The following is a 17,930-nucleotide window of genomic DNA, read 5'->3' on the forward strand; positions in this document are numbered from 1 at the left end:
GTGACTGAGAATACCAGTGGAGGCTGGTGAGGGGAGGACGGCTCACAACAATGGCTGGAACGGATTACCATGAGCCATTACCACGAGCCCATCCTCCCCTTAATAAAGATGCCACCAACCTCCTGTGGTGTATATACTTATTAACATGATCACCTGTATGTTCACTACTATTGTTAGTACAGTACATACACTAGTAGCAACCTGTTGATTACACTCACAGAACATGCAGAGAAGACTGACATTACTGAAAAACACAGAAAAAATGCCCACCATTTTGTTTTGTTGCCTTTTATTCTTTGGGACTTGTTCCACGAGCAGTAGAAAGGACAGGGCGAGAGAGCCCCCCTCTTTCTCTCACACACACGTACAGCAAGTACACAAGACTACACAGCATAAATCACTAAATATGAACAACAACCAGACCACACGTTGTCCTTGTCAGACGCCTGCAACAAATATAGAGTCACTCTGCTTATTAAGTATTTGATGTTAATCTTCATCAATATTCTGTACAGATAGAGGGGAAGTCTTCAGGTACACAGCTAGGGCCAGAGAACATGTCCAAAACAAACAGGGGGAAGGGAAGGGCAATGCAGGGGTCTCACACACAGACATGTAAACACACACACGGGGCAGATTTTTGACCATGTTGGGGCAAATACACTGGGGTATTTAGAATGTGTGAGGAAACAGAATACAAGAATACAGTACATTTTGTTCTCTTCTTGCCCATACACATTCACACGTTGAGTAAACTGATGGCAGGAGGTTGGGTGTAAACACAAGGCAGTGGAATGTGAGGCCGCAGTGGGGGTGGCTGCAGAGAGAGAGGGGGGGCAACAGACATGCACTGTCCCTGGGGTCACAGGTGAGGGGTCAGGGGTGAAAGGTCCGGGGTGAAAGGTCCAGGGTGAAGGCTCAGTCCTCCAAGCTGCGAAAGGAGTTCTGCATGTCCTCCAGCAGCTGGGCGTAGTCAGACTTGATCTGGGTCTCTCCCTCCTTCACTGGGTCCTGAAACAGACCAGAAATATAGAGTTAGAAGCTGGGTCCTGAAACAGACCAGACATATAGAGTTACACAGACACACAAAGAGATTGTGATACAGACAAATAGTAAGAGAAACACTCATAGCAGCGTAGAAATACACAGAGAGAGATAGAGAAAGACAAACGAGAAACAGTCAGACAGCAGATGTACTTTGAACTTCATGGAGCTGAGTCTGTAGAGGATCTCTCCCAGGTGTTCTCGGATCATGGACCAAGTGATCTTGTTGTCGCTCTGAGCTGTGGTCTCCACCGCGTGCCTCGCCATGTCGTAGAACGCAATGATGTTGGACAGGATGCCTACCGTCTTATAGAAGGGACAAAACCTGCAGGGAGAGGTCAGAGGACAGGCAGAGGTCAGAAGGCAGGGAGTTACAGTTGGAATGACTTCAGTCAATCTTTCAATATTACTCAAATATATGAGTAGGTCAGTGAGAGTAAGTGCGTTTGAGAGAGCGAGTGTTTTACCTGTCGTAGGGGGTGTAACGAGTGTTACCTGTCGTAGGGGGTGTAACGAGTGTTTTACCTGTCGTAGGGGGTGTAACCATTCTGTTGCAGGAAGTCATCCTTGAGGAGCTTGGCCACCTCCAGGGTGATCTTATCAGTTTCTGCCAGCGATGCCTGTCACCATGACAACCAGGATAATCTCAATATTATGAATCAGAGGAGACATTGAGAGAAAACCTCAGACTATAGAGATGCACCCCAATATTGTCCCCGCCTTCTTTCTTCCCCCTCCCCTCAGTTCCCCCTCACCTTGCCGACCAGCTGTACGATCTCAGCCAGGTCCTCCTCCTCCTGCAGGATCTCCTTGGCCTTGGTGCGCAGCGGGACGAACTCAGGGAAGTGCTTGTCGTAGTACTCGTCCAGCGCCCGCGTGTACTTACTGTAGCTGATCAGCCAGTTGACTGACGGGAAGTGCTTCCTCTGGGCCAGCTTCTTATCCAGACCCCAGAACACCTGAGAGAGGGAAGGATAGAGGGAGAGAGAGAGAGAGAGAGAAGAGTGAGTGGGCAGAGAGAAAGAGAGGATGAAGGCAGGGTGAGAGGGAGGGAAAAAGAGGATGAAGAGTTGCATTCCCTTGCTCAGACGTTGCATGAACCAACCAATGGTTGCGTGCCACGTCATTGATTGTGTGCCACATCATCGATTGTGTCAGACCGACAGATTGCTATAACATATGATGTGGTTAGTTGATATGTAAAATACCTATCCAGGCGTTGTAAGATCTGACAGGCATCAGCATCAGGAGCGTACCCAAGGATTGATAATTGAGTCCCTAAAGCTTGTCTTTATTTCTTTTCTCCATATGGATGAGTGTAATGACCATAGTGATCACTGTTTTACAGCCTGTGTTCGTAATGACTGCTCAGTGAAACGACCTGTCCTGATTTGTCATAGACGCTTGCTAAAAAACTTGAAGGAGCAAGCCTTCCTTCATGAACAGGCCTCTGTAAAATGGTCTAGAATCAGCTTGATCCCCTCTGTCGAAGACACTTGGACCTTCTTTTTTGATATTTTCAGTGGTATTGTTAACAAACACGCCCCCATAAAGAAAATGAGAATTAAAAACAGGTTCAGCCCCTGGTTCTACCGTGATCTTGCAGAGTTACTCTACCTCAGGAATTGCATTTGGCAAAAGGCTCGGCACACACATACTCAGGCTGACTGGTTTTCGTTCAGGCAAATGAGAAATAAGTGCACTCAGGCGTCCTGAAAGGCCAAAGTTAGTTACTTTAAGGAGCAGTTCTCTCTCTGTGGGTCCAACCCCAAGAGGTTCTGGAAAACGATTACAGACCTGGAGAATAAATCCTCCTCCTCACAGCTGCCCATGTCCCTTAATGTTGATGATGTGGTTGTTACTGACAAGAAGCACATGGCTGAGATCTTTAAAGCACCACTTCCTGAAGTCAGGATTCCTATTTGACTCAGCCATACCTCCATGCCCGTCCAACATTTCCTCATCTCCCACCCCTTCTAATGCAACTATCCTTGATGCTTCTCCCTTTTTTCCCCCCTGCCTCGCTACCTGCAGGCTGTCACTGAGTCTGAGGTGCTAAAGGAGCTCCTTAAACTTGACCCCAAAAAAACATCTGGGTCAGATGGTTTAGACCCTTTCTTCTTTAAGGTTGCTGCCCCTTTTATCGCCAAGCCGGTCTCTCCTTTCTGGGGAGGTTCCCATTGCTCGGAAGGCAGCCACGGTTTGTCCTTTATTTAAAGGGGGAGATCAAGCTGATCCTAACTGTTACAGGCTAATTTCTATTTTGCCCTGTTTAACAAAAGTGTTGGAAAAAACCTGTCAATAATCAACTGACTGGCTTTCTTGATGTCTATAGTATTCTCTCGGGTATGCAATCTGGTTTCCACTCAGGTTATGGATGTGTCACTGCAACCTTAAAGGTCCTAAATGATGTCACCATTGTCCTTGATTCTAAGCAATATTGTGCTCCTATTTTTAAATCGACTTGGCCAAAGCTTTTGATACGGTAGACCATTCCATTCTTGTGGACCGGCTAAGGAATATTGGTGTCTCTGAGGGGTCTTTGGGCTGGTTTGCTAACTACCTCTCTCAAAGAGTACAGTGTATAAAGTCAGAAAACCTGCTGTCTCAGCCACTTCCTGTCACCAAGGGCGTACCCCAAGGCTCGATCCTAGGCCCCACGCTCTTCTGAATTTACATCAACATAGCTCAGGCAGTAGGAAGCTCTCATCCATTTATATGCAGATGACAGTCTTATACTCAGCTGGCCCCTCCCCAGATTTTGTGTTAAATGCTCTACAACAAAGCTTTCTTAATGTCCAACAAGCTTCCTCTACCTCTAACCTTGTTCTGAACACCTCCAAAACAAAGGTCATGTGGTTAGGTAAGTAGAATGACCCTCCTCCCACAGGTGTGATTACTACCTCTGAGGGTTTAGAGCTTGAGGTAGTGACCTCATACAAGTACTTGGGAGTATGGCTAGATGGTGCACTATCCTTCTCTCAGCACATATCAAAGCTGCAGGCTAAAGCTAAATCTAGACTTGGTTTCCTCTATCGTAATCGCTCCTCTTTCACCCTAGCTGCCAAACTAACCCTGATTCAGATGACCATCCTACCCATACTAGATTACAGAGACATAATTTAAGGATGCTCTCGAGGTAAGGGTGCTCTCGAGTGGCTAGATGTTCTTTACCATTAGGCCATCAGATTTGCCACCAATGCTCCTTTGAGGACACATTACTGCATTCTATACTCCTCTGTAAACTGGTCATCTCTGTATACCCGTCGCAAGACCCACGGGTTGATTCTTATTTATAAAACCCTCTTAGGCCTCACTCCCACCTATCTGAGATATCTACTGCAGCCCTCATCCTCCACATACAACACCCGTTCTACCAGTCATTCTGATAAAGGTCCCCAAAGCACACACATCCCTGGGTCACTCGTCTTTTCAGTTCGCTGCAGCTAGCGACTGGAATGAGCTGCAACAAACACTCAAACTGGACAGTTTTATCTATATCTCTTCATTCAAAGACTCAATCATGGACACTCTTACTGACAGTTGTGGCTGCTTTGTTTGATATATTATTGTCTCTACCTTCTTGCCCTTTGTGCTGTTGTCTGTGCCCAATAATGTTTGTACCATGTTTTGTGCCTCTACTATGTTGTTGCTACCATGTTGTTGTTATGTTGTGTTGCTACCATGCTGTGTTGTCATGTGTTGCTGCCTTGCTATGTTGTTGTCTTAGGTCTCTCTTTGTGTAGAGTTGTCTATCTTGTTGTGATGTGTGTTTTGTCCTATATTTATATTGTATTTATTTTAATCCCAGCCCCCGTCCCCGCAGGAGGCCTTTTGCCTTTTGGTAGGCCGTCATTGTAAATAAGAATGTGTTATTAACTGACTTGCCTAGTTAAATAAAGGTTAAATAAAATTAAAATAAGTGGGTTCTATCAGAGCCAGACAGAAACACGCTGTATCCACAGTTACCTGCACGATACCCAGGGTAGCTGATGTCACAGGATCAGAGAAGTCACCACCAGGGGGAGACACACTGTAAAAATGAAACAAAACATTGGTATCATGTGGTTATAACATAAGAAGAAGCACTCCACTTCCACCTATTCCAGTGTGGCTAGATTGTGTTGGCAGGTTTCTGAGGTCTACTGGAGAGCTGAGAGGAGGAACAAGGGCTCCCCCGTGTGGTGAAGAGATGTAACTGTACTCACGCCCCCACAATGCTGACGCTGCCCTCTCTCTCTGGGTTGCCTAGACACTTCACCCTGCCGGCACGCTCGTAGAATGATGCCAGACGGGCACCCAAGTAGGCTGGGTAACCACTGTCTGTGGAGACAAAACAGGCCTTACTTGATATGTTCGAGATAACTGATTTAAACCGAATTCACCCCTCTAGCCCTAGAAGATGTCCTATACATTGCATTAAAAATTCTGTATTTTGGGTGTTACCAGCAGCCACTCACCAGCGGGCATCTCAGCCAGTCGACCAGAGATCTCCCTGAGAGCCTCGGCCCATCGAGAGGTGGAGTCAGCCATCATGCTAACATTGTAGCCCATGTCCCTGAAGTACTCAGACAGCGTAATCCCTGCAGACACACACAGAGGACAAGTAGGTGATTGGTCATAGGGGTGTGCTCCATGTTGTGGTCTCAGGCCTGTCATTGGCTGGGAGGTTTGTTGTGTTATGCTCTGGGCCCTGTGATTGGTTCCTACCTGTGTAGATAGAGGCCTCTCTAGCAGCCACAGGCATGTTGGAGGTGTTGGCCACCAGCGCTGTTCTCTTCATGATGCTCTCAGTCTTCCCATCCACCTCCATGGTCAGCTATTAGACAGACACACTGTCAATCATCCTGACCTTCAATAAGAAAAAGGCTAACGCTAATGATGATGATCATGATAATCTAATCGGAAAGTTCAGACCCTTTGACCTTTTCCACATTGTTACTTTACAGCCTTATTCTAAAATGTATTAAACTAATGTTTTTCCCCCTCAATCTACACACACACACACACACAACACCCCACAATGACAAAGCAAAAAATGTTTTTTTTAGAAATGTTTACAAATGTATAGAAAAAGAAAATAAAAAGAAATACCATATCTACATAAGTATTCAGACCCTTTGCTCTGAGACTCGAAATTGAGCTCAGGTACATCCTGTTTCCATTGATCATTCTTGAGATGTTTATAAATGATTGGACATGATTTGGAAAGGCACACACACCTGTCTATATAAGCTCCAACAGTTGAAAGTGCATTTCAGAGCATAAACCAAGCCATGAGGTAGAAAGAATTGTCCGTAGCGCTCCAAGACAGGATTGTATTGAGGTACAGATCTCAGGGTACTAAAAAACATTTATGCAGCATTGAAGTTCCCCAAGAACACAGTGTCCTCCATCATTCTTAAATTTAAGAAGTTTGAAACCACCAAGACTCTTCCAAGAGCTGGCCGCCCGGCCAAACTGAAAAATCAGGGGAGAAGTGCCTTGGTCAGGGAGGTGACCAAGAACCGAATGGTCACTCTGACAGAGTTCTAGGGTTCCTCTGCAGCGATAGAAGAAACTTCCCGATGTACAACTATCTCTGCAGCAGTCCACCAATTAGGCCTTTATGGTAGAGTGGCCAGACGGAAGCCATTCATCAGCACCTAAATGACTCTCAGAATATGAGAAACAAGATTCTCTGGGCTGATGAAACAAAGATGGAACTCTTTGGCCTAAATGCCAAGCGTCACGTCTGGAGGACACTTGGCACCATCCAGAAGCATGGTGGTGGCATCCAGAAGCATGCTGTGGGGATGTTTTTCAATGGCAGGGACTGGGAGACGGAAAAGTACAGAGTGATCCTTGAGGAAAACCTGCTCCAGAGCTCTCAGGACGTCAGACTGGGGTGAAGGTTCACCTTCCAAAAGGAAAATGACCCTAAGCACACAGCTAAGACAACGCAGGAGTGGCTTCGGGACAAGTCTCTGAATGTCCTTGTGTGGCCCAGCCGGAGCCCGGATTTGAACCTGATCGAACATCTCTGGAGAGACCTGAAAATAGCTGTGCAGCAACGCTTCCCATCCAACCTGACAGCATGAGAGGATCTGTAGAGAAGAAATACAAATACAGGTGTGCCAAGCTTATAGCGTCATACCCCGAAGAGTCGAGGCTGTAATCACTGCCAAAGGTGCTTCAACAATGTACTGAGTAAAGGGTCTGAATACTTGTATAAAATAAAAAAAACTATCACATTTACATATCTGCAAAAATGTCTAAACCTGTTTTTGCGTCATCATTATGGGGTATTGTGTGTAGATTGATGAAGGGGGAAAAGCAATTTCATCCATTTTAGAGTAAGGCTGTAACGTAACAAAATGTGCACTGTAACACCACCCACCTCGGGGAAATCTCGCAGAACTTCTGACATCTCGTTCCCTCGCTCCCCGCAGCCTACGTAGACGATGACATCACTGTTGGAGTACTTTGACAGGGACTGGGAGATGACAGTTTTACCACAGCCAAAGGCTCCGGGGATGGCTGTGGTTCCTCCCTGGACACACCTGGACACAGAGACAGACAGAACAGACCGGGGGCAGGGAGATGGAAGCAGAGGTTGAGTATATTGGCAGATTCAGATAACACTTTCTAATTCAGTTTCCTTGTAGCAGAACATTGAAGACAGATGGACAGAAAGACATTCTGATAGTGTCCTTGAGGAAAGGGGTGAAAATGGGAGAATGCTAAGAGAGAGATTCCCTGACGCAGAGACAGCGAGATGGAGGAAGGTGAAGGAAGGATAGATGGAAAAGTGGGGTAAGAGAGAGGGGACTCACGGGAAGAGGGCGTCCAGTACTCTCTGTCCGGTCAGCAGTGGGTGATTGGCCGGTAGCTTCTCTGTGACCGGACGAATCTGTCGCACTGGCCAGACCTGGATCATGGTGAACTTCTCCTTCATACCCTCAAACTCCAGCTCCAACACCACGTCCTGAAACACACACAGTCTTAATACATAAATGACCCCACATGTATTACTATGGATTTAGACAAGGTTGGGTGGTGGAACTAACCGAGACGTCATAGTTTCCGGGGGGAGCCACATAGGTGACTGTTCCTCTGTTCCTCGGGGGCAGCATGATCTTGTGCTTGATGAGGGAGTTCTCAAACACCATCCCGTAGATATCACCCCCTGTGATGTGACTGCCCACCTAAGAGAGAGGGGGGAGATAAGGGGTAAATTATTATCAATTCAAACTTTAACATGAAAGCTAGAATCCTTAGTTGCTACATACATTTTTGACTTATAGATTAACGATATATACTCATTGACTCATGAAGAATATAACTTATGAGTCATGAGCTTAGTTCAACTGTCGTACCATTCAGAACCCAAAATATAAGCTTGATTTACTCCGATGTTTGTAAACAACATAAACAAACACTGTATAGCCTCAAAACTACCATTTTGATATCATGGATGGTCAGTACTTGCATCCATAGCTCAGTCTATGAATTTGATTGTGGTTCCCGAGTGGCGCAGCGGTCTAAGGCACTGCATCTCAGTGCTAGAGGCGTCACTACAGACACCCTGGTTCGAATCCAGGCTGTATCACAACCGGCCATGATTGGGAGTCCCACAATTGGCCCAGCGTCGTCTGGGTTTGGCCGGTGTAGGCCGTCATTGTAAATAAGAATCTGTTCTTAACTGACTTGCCTAGTTAACTAAAGATTAAATTAAAAAATGTTTTAAAAATTCTCCAGGCCCATTGCTCATCTTACTCCCAAAACAGAGGCGGGGTTACCACTTTGTTATTGTTCCAATTAAAGATTCTAGCTTAAAATGTACAGTTCAGTATGTGGTCTAAGGACACTTGAAATTGTGGATAGTGTAGCGCATCGAGTAAACCATGCAAACCCTTTCCTCAGAGTAGTAGGATGCACCCACCCGTAAGCTCTTGACAGGGGAGAACTCCCATTTCAGGTCTCGGTTGAGGGCTCCGATATTGACTCCGCGGGGGATGTAGATGCTCTGTGTTAGGTCATTGATGTCCTTCAGGGGGCGCTGGATACCATCGAAGATGGAGCCCATGATGCCTGGGCCCAGCTCCACTGACAGAGGCTTCCCTGTCCGCAGCACCGGGTCCCCAACGGATACACCCGCTGTGACAATGCTCAGGAACACACGCACAGTGTGTGTGTGTGTGTGTGTTTCAGTAGATTTCAGATTTGTTTTCATGTGTCTGTGAGTGTTATCAAGAGGTTGCTATGGTGTATAAGACTGAGTGTGTATGTACCGTAAAAATGTGTTGAGTAATGAACACTAAGGTGATTAATTAAAAATAAAGTAAGTATGTATACACACACACACCAAGACAGTTGTAACCGGTTCAGGGAACCAAACCAAAAACCCGAAAATAACCAAATATTTTGAGGAACAGAATCAGTACTGCGAATGAAAGTGACCTATAATGTTCCGGGAACAGAACTGTTATTTTATAATCATGGGAACCGGTTAATAATGTTTTTTTTACATTCCGGGTATTTTTTTCTTCTGTCCCACTAAAAACGCTGTAAAGCACCTCTGCAAAGCCCTCACCCTCAAACTTATTCCAGTGTCTACCCACTAGAAGATTTGCGCCAGCATCTGTGCCAGGGTTTCCATTTGGAAAATTAGAAAAAACATCCATATGCATTCAGATTGAACCTGGTGCATCCAGCACCATTAATAAACAAGGGAGATTGGCCAAATGAGCCACATTTATGTCCTTAAAAAAACTATTAAGATATGCAAAATCCCTCCCTCTCAGCATGCTACGACACACATTTCTTTATGTCAGATGGCTAGGCCTTGTCTGCTATACAGATATTGGCGTATAGAAGGAGGCTAATTTGTTCATTTTCTATCACAGTAAAAGGAAGGAACGATGTAAACCGGTGATTCAGAAATGTATTTTGCTGGTCAGAAAGGGAAAAAATGATGGTTCTGTTCAGAAAAAAAACTATTGGAAGATTATTTTTGGTTCCAACCCCTGACAGACAGGTGCAGTCATGTACACACAGGCATAGCACTGTATGTACCAGGAGAACACTGACAGTCATGTACACACAGGCATAGCACTGTATGTACCAGGATAACACTGACATTCAGGTACAGTAAAGCTTGCATCCCAAACAAAACCCCTATTAACTTTACAGTGCACTTCTTTTAACCAGGGCCCATATTTCTCTGGTCAAAAGTAGTTCCCTATGTAGGGAATAGGATGCCATTTGGGATAGAACCAGTGAGGTGCAGTAACAGTATAACCCGTTAGGATACATGTCTCCTCGTAAACCTGGATGGTGGCCATGTCTCCCTCCAGCCTGATGATCTCTCCCACCAGCTCACTGTGGCCCACTCTCACCAGCTCATACATGGCCGCTCCCGCCATGGCAGTGGCCGTCACAACTGCAGCACAGCCAGGGGACAACACAGGTCAGAGGTCACACACCATGCAAGAGAGACGGATCTCTAGTCCAAACAGATTTTGAAAGTTTTTTTAATCATTTAACCTTTATTTGACCAGGCATAGCTGAGGCTATTACCAAAGCATCCCCTCTTCAGCTAGCCTAAAACCTTTAGAGCCTAAACAGAGGCACATGAGACATAGGTGAATGTGTATGTGAGATAGTGACCTGGGCCGGAGACTCCATGGACGTATCCAAACTCGCTCTCTTTCTCCTCATCCCGGATCTTAGGCAGCTTGGACAGGTCCATCCTGACAGGCTAGATCTGAGAGAAAGAAAGAAGAATGGAGTGAGTGTGTGAATGACTGTGATAAAGAAAGAAGAACGGAGTGAGTGTGTGAATGACTGTGATAAAGAAAGAAGAACGGAGTGAGTGTGTGAATGACTGTGATAAAGAAAGAAGAACGGAGTGAGTGTGTGAATGACTGTGATAAAGAAAGAAGAACGGAGTGAGTGTGTGAATGACTGTGATAAAGAAAGAAGAACGGAGTGAGTGTGTGAATGACTGTGATAAAGAAAGAAGAACGGAGTGAGTGTGTGAATGACTGTGATAAAGAAAGAAGAACGGAGTGAGTGTGTGAATGACTGTGATAAAGAAAGAAGAACGGAGTGAGTGTGTGAATGACTGTGATAAAGAAAGAAGAACGGAGTGAGTGTGTGAATGACTGTGATAAAGAAAGAAGAACGGAGTGAGTGTGTGAATGACTGTGATAAAGGGAGTGAGGAGAGAAAGAGTGGTACACAGTCCACCACTGACAGGTTGGTTGTTCAGCAACAAAACCATTGTGTGCACAACTATGGGGAAAAACAGACGGGTTGGCTTAGGTTGTTGACCACATGTAAACTATATTTAGTCTCCTATGTTTATTGAAAACAAATACATTTTCTAAATGGTTCACTGACATGGATGAAAATACCCTCAAATTAAAGCTGACAGTCTGCATTTTAAACTCATAGTCATTGTATCATTTAAATTCCATAGCGAGACAAAACATTTGTCACTAGCTAGGTTTCCATTCAATTGGCGACAGATTTTCATGGGAATATTCTAGAATCTGCATAAAGAAAAGCATTTTCCCACCAGTGGTATGTTTCCACCAAATTGACTTCTTGCGGATAAAAATCAGTGCGTGATGACGTAGTGCACACAAAATGTACTTTTTCACTTAGGTTTTTCATGTATCAAATAAAAATCTAAAGATCAATGTGTTTCCATCGCATTTGTCACAAAAACTGTTGCGTTAAATAGTAAATGTGCCTACGCCGGTCTTGGTACCTGTGCTCCAGCCTACAGATACAGTGCGGGTAGGCTGTGCGGGTTGTCTAGTCTACATGATGAGATGATTATGGATTTCTATTTGTCAAACGGCAGTCAAACGGCAGTCAAGCATCAATCATGTCACCAGAATAAGACACTCAATATTTATTGGAAAGCAGCATCAAGCTCATTACCGTGCACTTTCACCACCCTGTGAAATTAATCATAATTATTTCATCTGTAGCCTACTAAACTGCATAGTTTTCAGAGTCGTGTGACTCCAAATTTACTTCGATATGATGGTTATTATATCAATAACAATAACAGGACCAGCCTCTGTGTAACTCTATACGTCTGGCGCATAAAGTAGTTTCCACCTCCATGTCCCAAATAATACATTTTACAGACACAAAAACACCTCACCATCTCCAACAAACAAAGTCTGTCGGCGTTAATGAAAATTGTACCGAAACCACCTGTTTCCATCACAGCTGTCACGATTTATTTTGTTATGGTAAGACTTTACTTGGAAGGATGGAAACGTGGTTACTGTCCCAGTATGGAGCTCACCGTATATATATATATATATATACAGCTGTATTGATTTGTATTATAACTGACTGCATCCCAGACCACAGTGAGTTATAGTCCTGGCTGGGACACTATTGACCCAGTCATTAGAAGGTCAATGGGCTTCTCATCCAACTCAAAATCCACCCACCCATCCATTCTGAATCTGTTCAAAGCAGCTTGGTAACCCTCTCCGACACTAAAAACATACACACACTAACAGAGTAGGACAATTACTACATGATGATTACACACAGACAAATTCCCTCCCATACAGAGGCTTAAAAATGAAGCTTTCTGCAATGGTGAGAGGGACTCGCAAACATATAGCACACTATCGGGAAACAGTCTGTACACACGGATCCCTGTCCCACTGTTCTGTTACCATGACAATAACACCCCTTTTCCGAACCGTGACCATGGTGATATCCAAGCGACTAGAGCCTAACATCATGACTCTGCAGCTCTCTTTCTCTGGGGGGGGGGGGGGGGGGCTGACGCTACAGTGGCTAACATTATGGTGCTGCTGAATCTATACTGCATGGGTTTAACAACAACCCCTCATCACCCACTCTGTCTGTTGACACACAAACACCATCCCTGCTTCAGTGCCCTTTTGTCCTTGCCACTGATAGCCAGTCTAGCATGGAGGAAAAGGCCCTATGTTATCTGTGTAGAAATACAGCAGCCCCCCTCAACAGATCTAGTCTGGAGCAGCAGGATACAGACCAAAGGATGTGGCATCCATGGCCAAGCTTAGCTTACATGGCATTTGTACCTCCATTCTTAAGAGATTTAAAACAATGCAAAAAACGTACTTTCTTTATCAAGTGCTCAATTCTTCCCTTTCTCTTGAATGTTTTATTCCCTCTGGATCCTATCAGGTGCAAAATACTTACTGTAAAACAGGACAGACATGCATACAGAAATGCATGTATACACACACTGACAGACACACACTTGGACATAATTGAATCATTTCCATTGTGACTTTGGCATAGAGACTCATAGGGTGGAAGATATACATGAGGCGTCACATGACTGTGGAACATGGCTGGCTGAGTTATATGGGCCATTTGAGGAAGTGGAAAAGCCTAGTGTGGGGTAGGATTGGGAAGTCAACTAAATTAGTGTCTTTGTGAATTGTATGAGATTCAGACACAGTGATTCACAACACTCTGGTATTTAAAAAGCTAGAGGATTACATCCATATCCCTTGATACAACAGTGAGCACACTGCCAGGCCTCAAGACAGCCACCTACCAAGCTCAGCAATCTCTGGTACAATGCAGGCTGAAGTTGCCCTTAAACAGATCAGGGATCAGTTTACTCTCCCCAACGTTCCTACCTTTATTGGGGGGGAAAAGTACTTCCATACTAACAGTTGTGGAAGTAGAGTCAGTACAGTCAGAGGGTAAAACCCAGACATGCATCAAGTTTCTATGGACTCAGCCACATCACATGACACCAGTCATGTGACATATGGAATCCTTTTATCAAGGATACACTCACTGAGCACTGCAGTGTTACAATGTAAACGATCCACACTCAGGAATGTCTCTCCAGTGAGGGTAACCAGTGACAAAACAAAGGAGCTTTACCCTAATAAAATAATGTCCCTTTCAGCATAATCTCTCATAATGAAACTAGAGTGAGTGCTGGTTGCAAGGTGTTGCATAATCCTGTAAACCCAACGGCTCACATTTAACTTCCTGTTCAAGTTTTCAAATGTCATGAAATAGTGCTAATTTACTAAGTAAGTGCATCCCAAATTGACAATGGATTCACACATTCACCAACAACCACCCTTCCCCTGGCCGCCAGTGATTCTGAAGGGCAGAATCAGTAAGGCAAGCACTGAAGAGAGGGAGACGGCCTACAGTACATGCCAAGGTTCTAGGGCAGGGGTAGAACATAATTATAATAATTTGTACACTGCAAATTGATCACAAATTTGCCCAAAAAGAGGTACTATTTGAAAATATAAATAATTTCATACGTTGATTACATTGAGACACGATCACATATATGTCTCCTTGTTTACATGTGGCAATACTTGGTAACAGATTTTCTAAATTAAACATTTATTTTGCTGAATTCCTGAATTTTACAGTCTTTTTTGACCCAAAACTTTAAAGAAATATATACACAAACAGTCAAAAGTTTGGACACCTTCTCATTCCAGGGTTTTTCTTTGTTTTTACTATTTTCTTCATTGTAGAATAATCATGAAGACATAAAAACTATGAAATAACACATATGGAATCATGTATTTTATATTTGAGATTCTTCAAAGTAGCCACCCTTGATGACAGCTTTGCACACACTTGGCATTCTCGCAACCAGCTTCCTGAGGTAGTCACCTGGAATGCATTTCAATTAACAGGTGTGCCTTTTTAAAAGTAAATGTTTTGAATTTCTTTCCTTCTTAATGCATTTCAGCCAATCAGTTGTGTTGTGACAAGGTAATTTAAATGGATTCCAGGTGACTACCTCATGAAGCTGCTTGAGAGAATGCCAAGAGTGTGCAAAGCTGTCATCAAGGCAAAGGGTGGCAACTTTAAAGAATCTCAACTATAAAATACTTTGATTTGTTTAACACTTATTTTGCTTACTAGATGATTCCATATGTGTTATTTCATAGTTTTGATGTCTTCACAATTATTCTACAATATAGAAAATAGTCAAAATAAAGAAAAACCCTTGAATGAGTTGGTGTGTCCCAACTTTTGAATGGTACTGTAGTTATAAACTGTGTGGTTCAAGCCCGGAATTCTGACTGGCTGACAGCCGTGGTATATCAGACCGTATACCACAGGTATAACAAAATATTTATTTTTACTGCTCTAATTACGTTGATAACCAGTTTATAATAGCAATAAGGCACCTCTGGAGTTTGTGGTATATGGCCAATATGCCACAGCTAAGGGCTGTGTCCAGACACTCCGTGATGCATCTAGTCTAAGAACAGCCCTTAGCGGTGGTATATTGGCCATATACCACACCCCCGTGTGCCTTATTGTTTAATTATATATGCAGATCTACCCCAATTATCTCTTACACCTGCAGATCACCTTGGTACTGGTACCCTGTGTGTATATAGCCAAGTTATCGTTACTCATTTGTATTAACTTTTACTTTTCTATTTTCTTTCTCTGCATTGTTGGGAAAGGCCCGTAAGTAAGCATTTCACTGTAGTTTTTGTGAGCAAAACAATTTGATAACAATGTAAAATAGTTCTCCTTTCTCAGTCCTAGTATTGAGCCATAGAGCTGCAACTAAAACTGGTCCTGAATCAACACTTAGTTAAAAAGAGGTTTAACAGGTTTTCCCTAACTGTTCTTTTTATTAACTCTTCTGTTCTTTGTTATCAAAGATAGAAGACACAAATGGTAGATCTTATTCTCAATATTCCTGTGGCTTCCTTTCCCCTTCCTTGTCTTGTGTCCTTCATTAGACACTGCACTATACACAGGTGAAAGAAAATCAATCGATGGGGGATTTCTCAATATTGCTTTAACTTAGGGTTTCCCAAACTCGGTCCTCGGGACACACGTTTTGATTTTCACCATAACACTACACAGCTGATTCAAATAATCAACTAATCATCAAGCTTTGACCATTTGAAACAGCTGTGTAGTGTTAGGGCAAAAACCAAAACGTGCACCCCTTGGGGTCCCAAGGACACCATTTCGGAAACAGTGATTTAACCTATCCTTACTTCTCAGATCAGTGCAGATGAAGGAGAAGGGAAGAGGATCTGAACTCACATTATTGAGATTCCGCCAAACAGGCCCTAGCCTATAAGCAGACACTTCTGATGAGAAATTCAACATCCAAGTGAGGATGTGGGGCTGTGGCAGGTGCACAGGGTCCTAACGCGCTTGTGCTAAATGCAATGAATGATTCTTCCTCTTCTGTAGTCAAACATAATCATCCTCATGTGCCACTGTCACACTTGCCTATGTCACTAGGGACAAACCAACGGAATATGGCCCGCTTGAGAATAATATGTGATTTTTCTTTGATTTACAATACCACTCTCTGCATGTATCTTGAATTGATAAGACTAGTAGCCCAACTACAAATGTTATCTCAGGTGCATTACCCAAAAGTCTGCTGGTCAATCAACTGAGATTAAAGTAGCCCAATAATGGACTAAAGTAGCCTAACGTTACTGTTTATAATCCAATGACTTTACATGTTCTGTTTATCGGTGAATTGGCTCTGGAAGCCAAAACGGCCAAATAATCCATCTAAAACGCGATCGATCGATTCTCAATTGCGGTGCGGTTCAAGAAATATGAATCCCTCTACTTTCATATCAAAATAATTTCACAAACGAAAAATACACACTGACTGTGCACTGTTATAACCGGTTAACAGTTGCAGCCTACTGTATTTTTTATTTTTTTGTGACATGTTTGTGGTGTCGGTCTTCCGTTTACACAGGTGTTCAGACACCGATAGCTAATTAGCACAAAAAGTCCACTCGGTCTTCCATGTTTTCCATAGACAAGCATTGTAATACGGAAATATTGGCTTGTGGGATCCCTATAAAAAGGTGTATATCAATAGAACATTTTGTTTTTTTACAATTATTTCTCGCCGATATGAAAGACAAGGTTCTTATGTTTCCAAAACCGTACCACAAGCAATGCGTGTTAATGTTCAGACCAAGCGATGACGTCTTAGTCCAATGACTCTTATGTGTAATGTAATGGAACCGAGAGCCATGATCAACCGCTACATTGCCAAAGGTGTCTGGTCAACATAATCACATGACCACCAATGCGCTGTAGCGTCGACATCATTTTTTTTTTTTTACATGGTCGAATCTATCCATGGCCATGAAACAGAAAATAACATAACTAGTTGCATTGTTGCTATAAACAAAACACATTGAGAGACAAATACATAACGTGAGGCACGATGTTTACGCATTTTTTGCGCAACAACAACTGACATTTGAGAAGCCGCATTGCCAGCGTTGCAATTTGATTGTGATACAAATCAATGTAATGTTTAATTCAAATAGGCCTACATTTGAATGAAAAACCAAGACCATGAATACATTTAAATGTATGTTCCAATTATCAAAATCCTTTGATAAACGACCTTATTATTTAATTCTAGGTCATCTGTCAAAATCGCTGGCTATGCCATTTTGTTGCATTTCGAAAGAATTATGAAAAATCACATAATATAGACATTGCATTTAATCTAATTTGATTATAATAAAACGGCATAGCTACCTTCAGAAATTAAACAGTCCAGCGTCTTGATCCTCTGCCTAGGGAAGATGTGAGTGGCGATACGACAGCAAATGATCAGCTGACTTCATTCAATCCGAGTTTTGCAGATCGCGAGACTCGGTACTCACAACACTGCTTCCATTATGGCTCAAGCTCACTTCGGTGTCAAATATGTAGATGGAAAGATATCTACTTCCTCTTGATATTCGTCTATAGTTTGAAATAAACATTTAAAAACAACAACAAAATAACAGCTGATTAATTAGACATGTTCCACGGTTGAGGCTCGGAAAGAAAAAAATATTGAAGGCTCCACAATA

General features: G+C 43.3%; 1 protein-coding gene across 1 annotated transcript; it reads right to left on the reverse strand.

Moving 5' to 3' along the window:
- Positions 1-272: 272 nt before the first annotated feature.
- Positions 273-17,705, reverse strand: LOC139366961 (V-type proton ATPase catalytic subunit A-like). The gene is made up of 15 exons (XM_071104767.1): positions 17,611-17,705; positions 10,696-10,792; positions 10,340-10,468; positions 8,969-9,183; positions 8,094-8,231; positions 7,860-8,011; positions 7,424-7,586; positions 5,755-5,863; positions 5,505-5,627; positions 5,253-5,367; positions 5,014-5,077; positions 1,800-2,003; positions 1,570-1,664; positions 1,198-1,369; positions 273-1,011 (listed from the first exon to the last, which is right to left on the reverse strand). Exons 2-15 carry the CDS (start codon positions 10,775-10,777, stop codon positions 919-921), a joined length of 1,854 nt encoding a protein of 617 aa, XP_070960868.1. The 5' UTR covers positions 10,778-10,792; positions 17,611-17,705; the 3' UTR covers positions 273-918.
- Positions 17,706-17,930: the final 225 nt, after the last annotated feature.

This window comes from Oncorhynchus clarkii, chromosome 15 (assembly GCF_045791955.1).
Source record: "Oncorhynchus clarkii lewisi isolate Uvic-CL-2024 chromosome 15, UVic_Ocla_1.0, whole genome shotgun sequence".
NCBI lineage: Eukaryota > Metazoa > Chordata > Actinopteri > Salmoniformes > Salmonidae > Oncorhynchus > Oncorhynchus clarkii.

Coding starts and splice junctions, on each gene's coding strand:
- LOC139366961 (XM_071104767.1), bottom strand. CDS start 10,777: ATGGACCTGTCCAAGCTGCCTAAGATCCGGGATGAGGAGAAAGAGAGC. Junction 5,864..7,423: donor TTCTGCGAGATTTCCCCGAG/GTGGGTGGTGTT, acceptor TCTGTCTAATAG/CTGACCATGGAGGTGGATGG. Junction 5,628..5,754: donor AGAGGCCTCTATCTACACAG/GTAGGAACCAAT, acceptor GTGTGTCTGCAG/GGATTACGCTGTCTGAGTAC.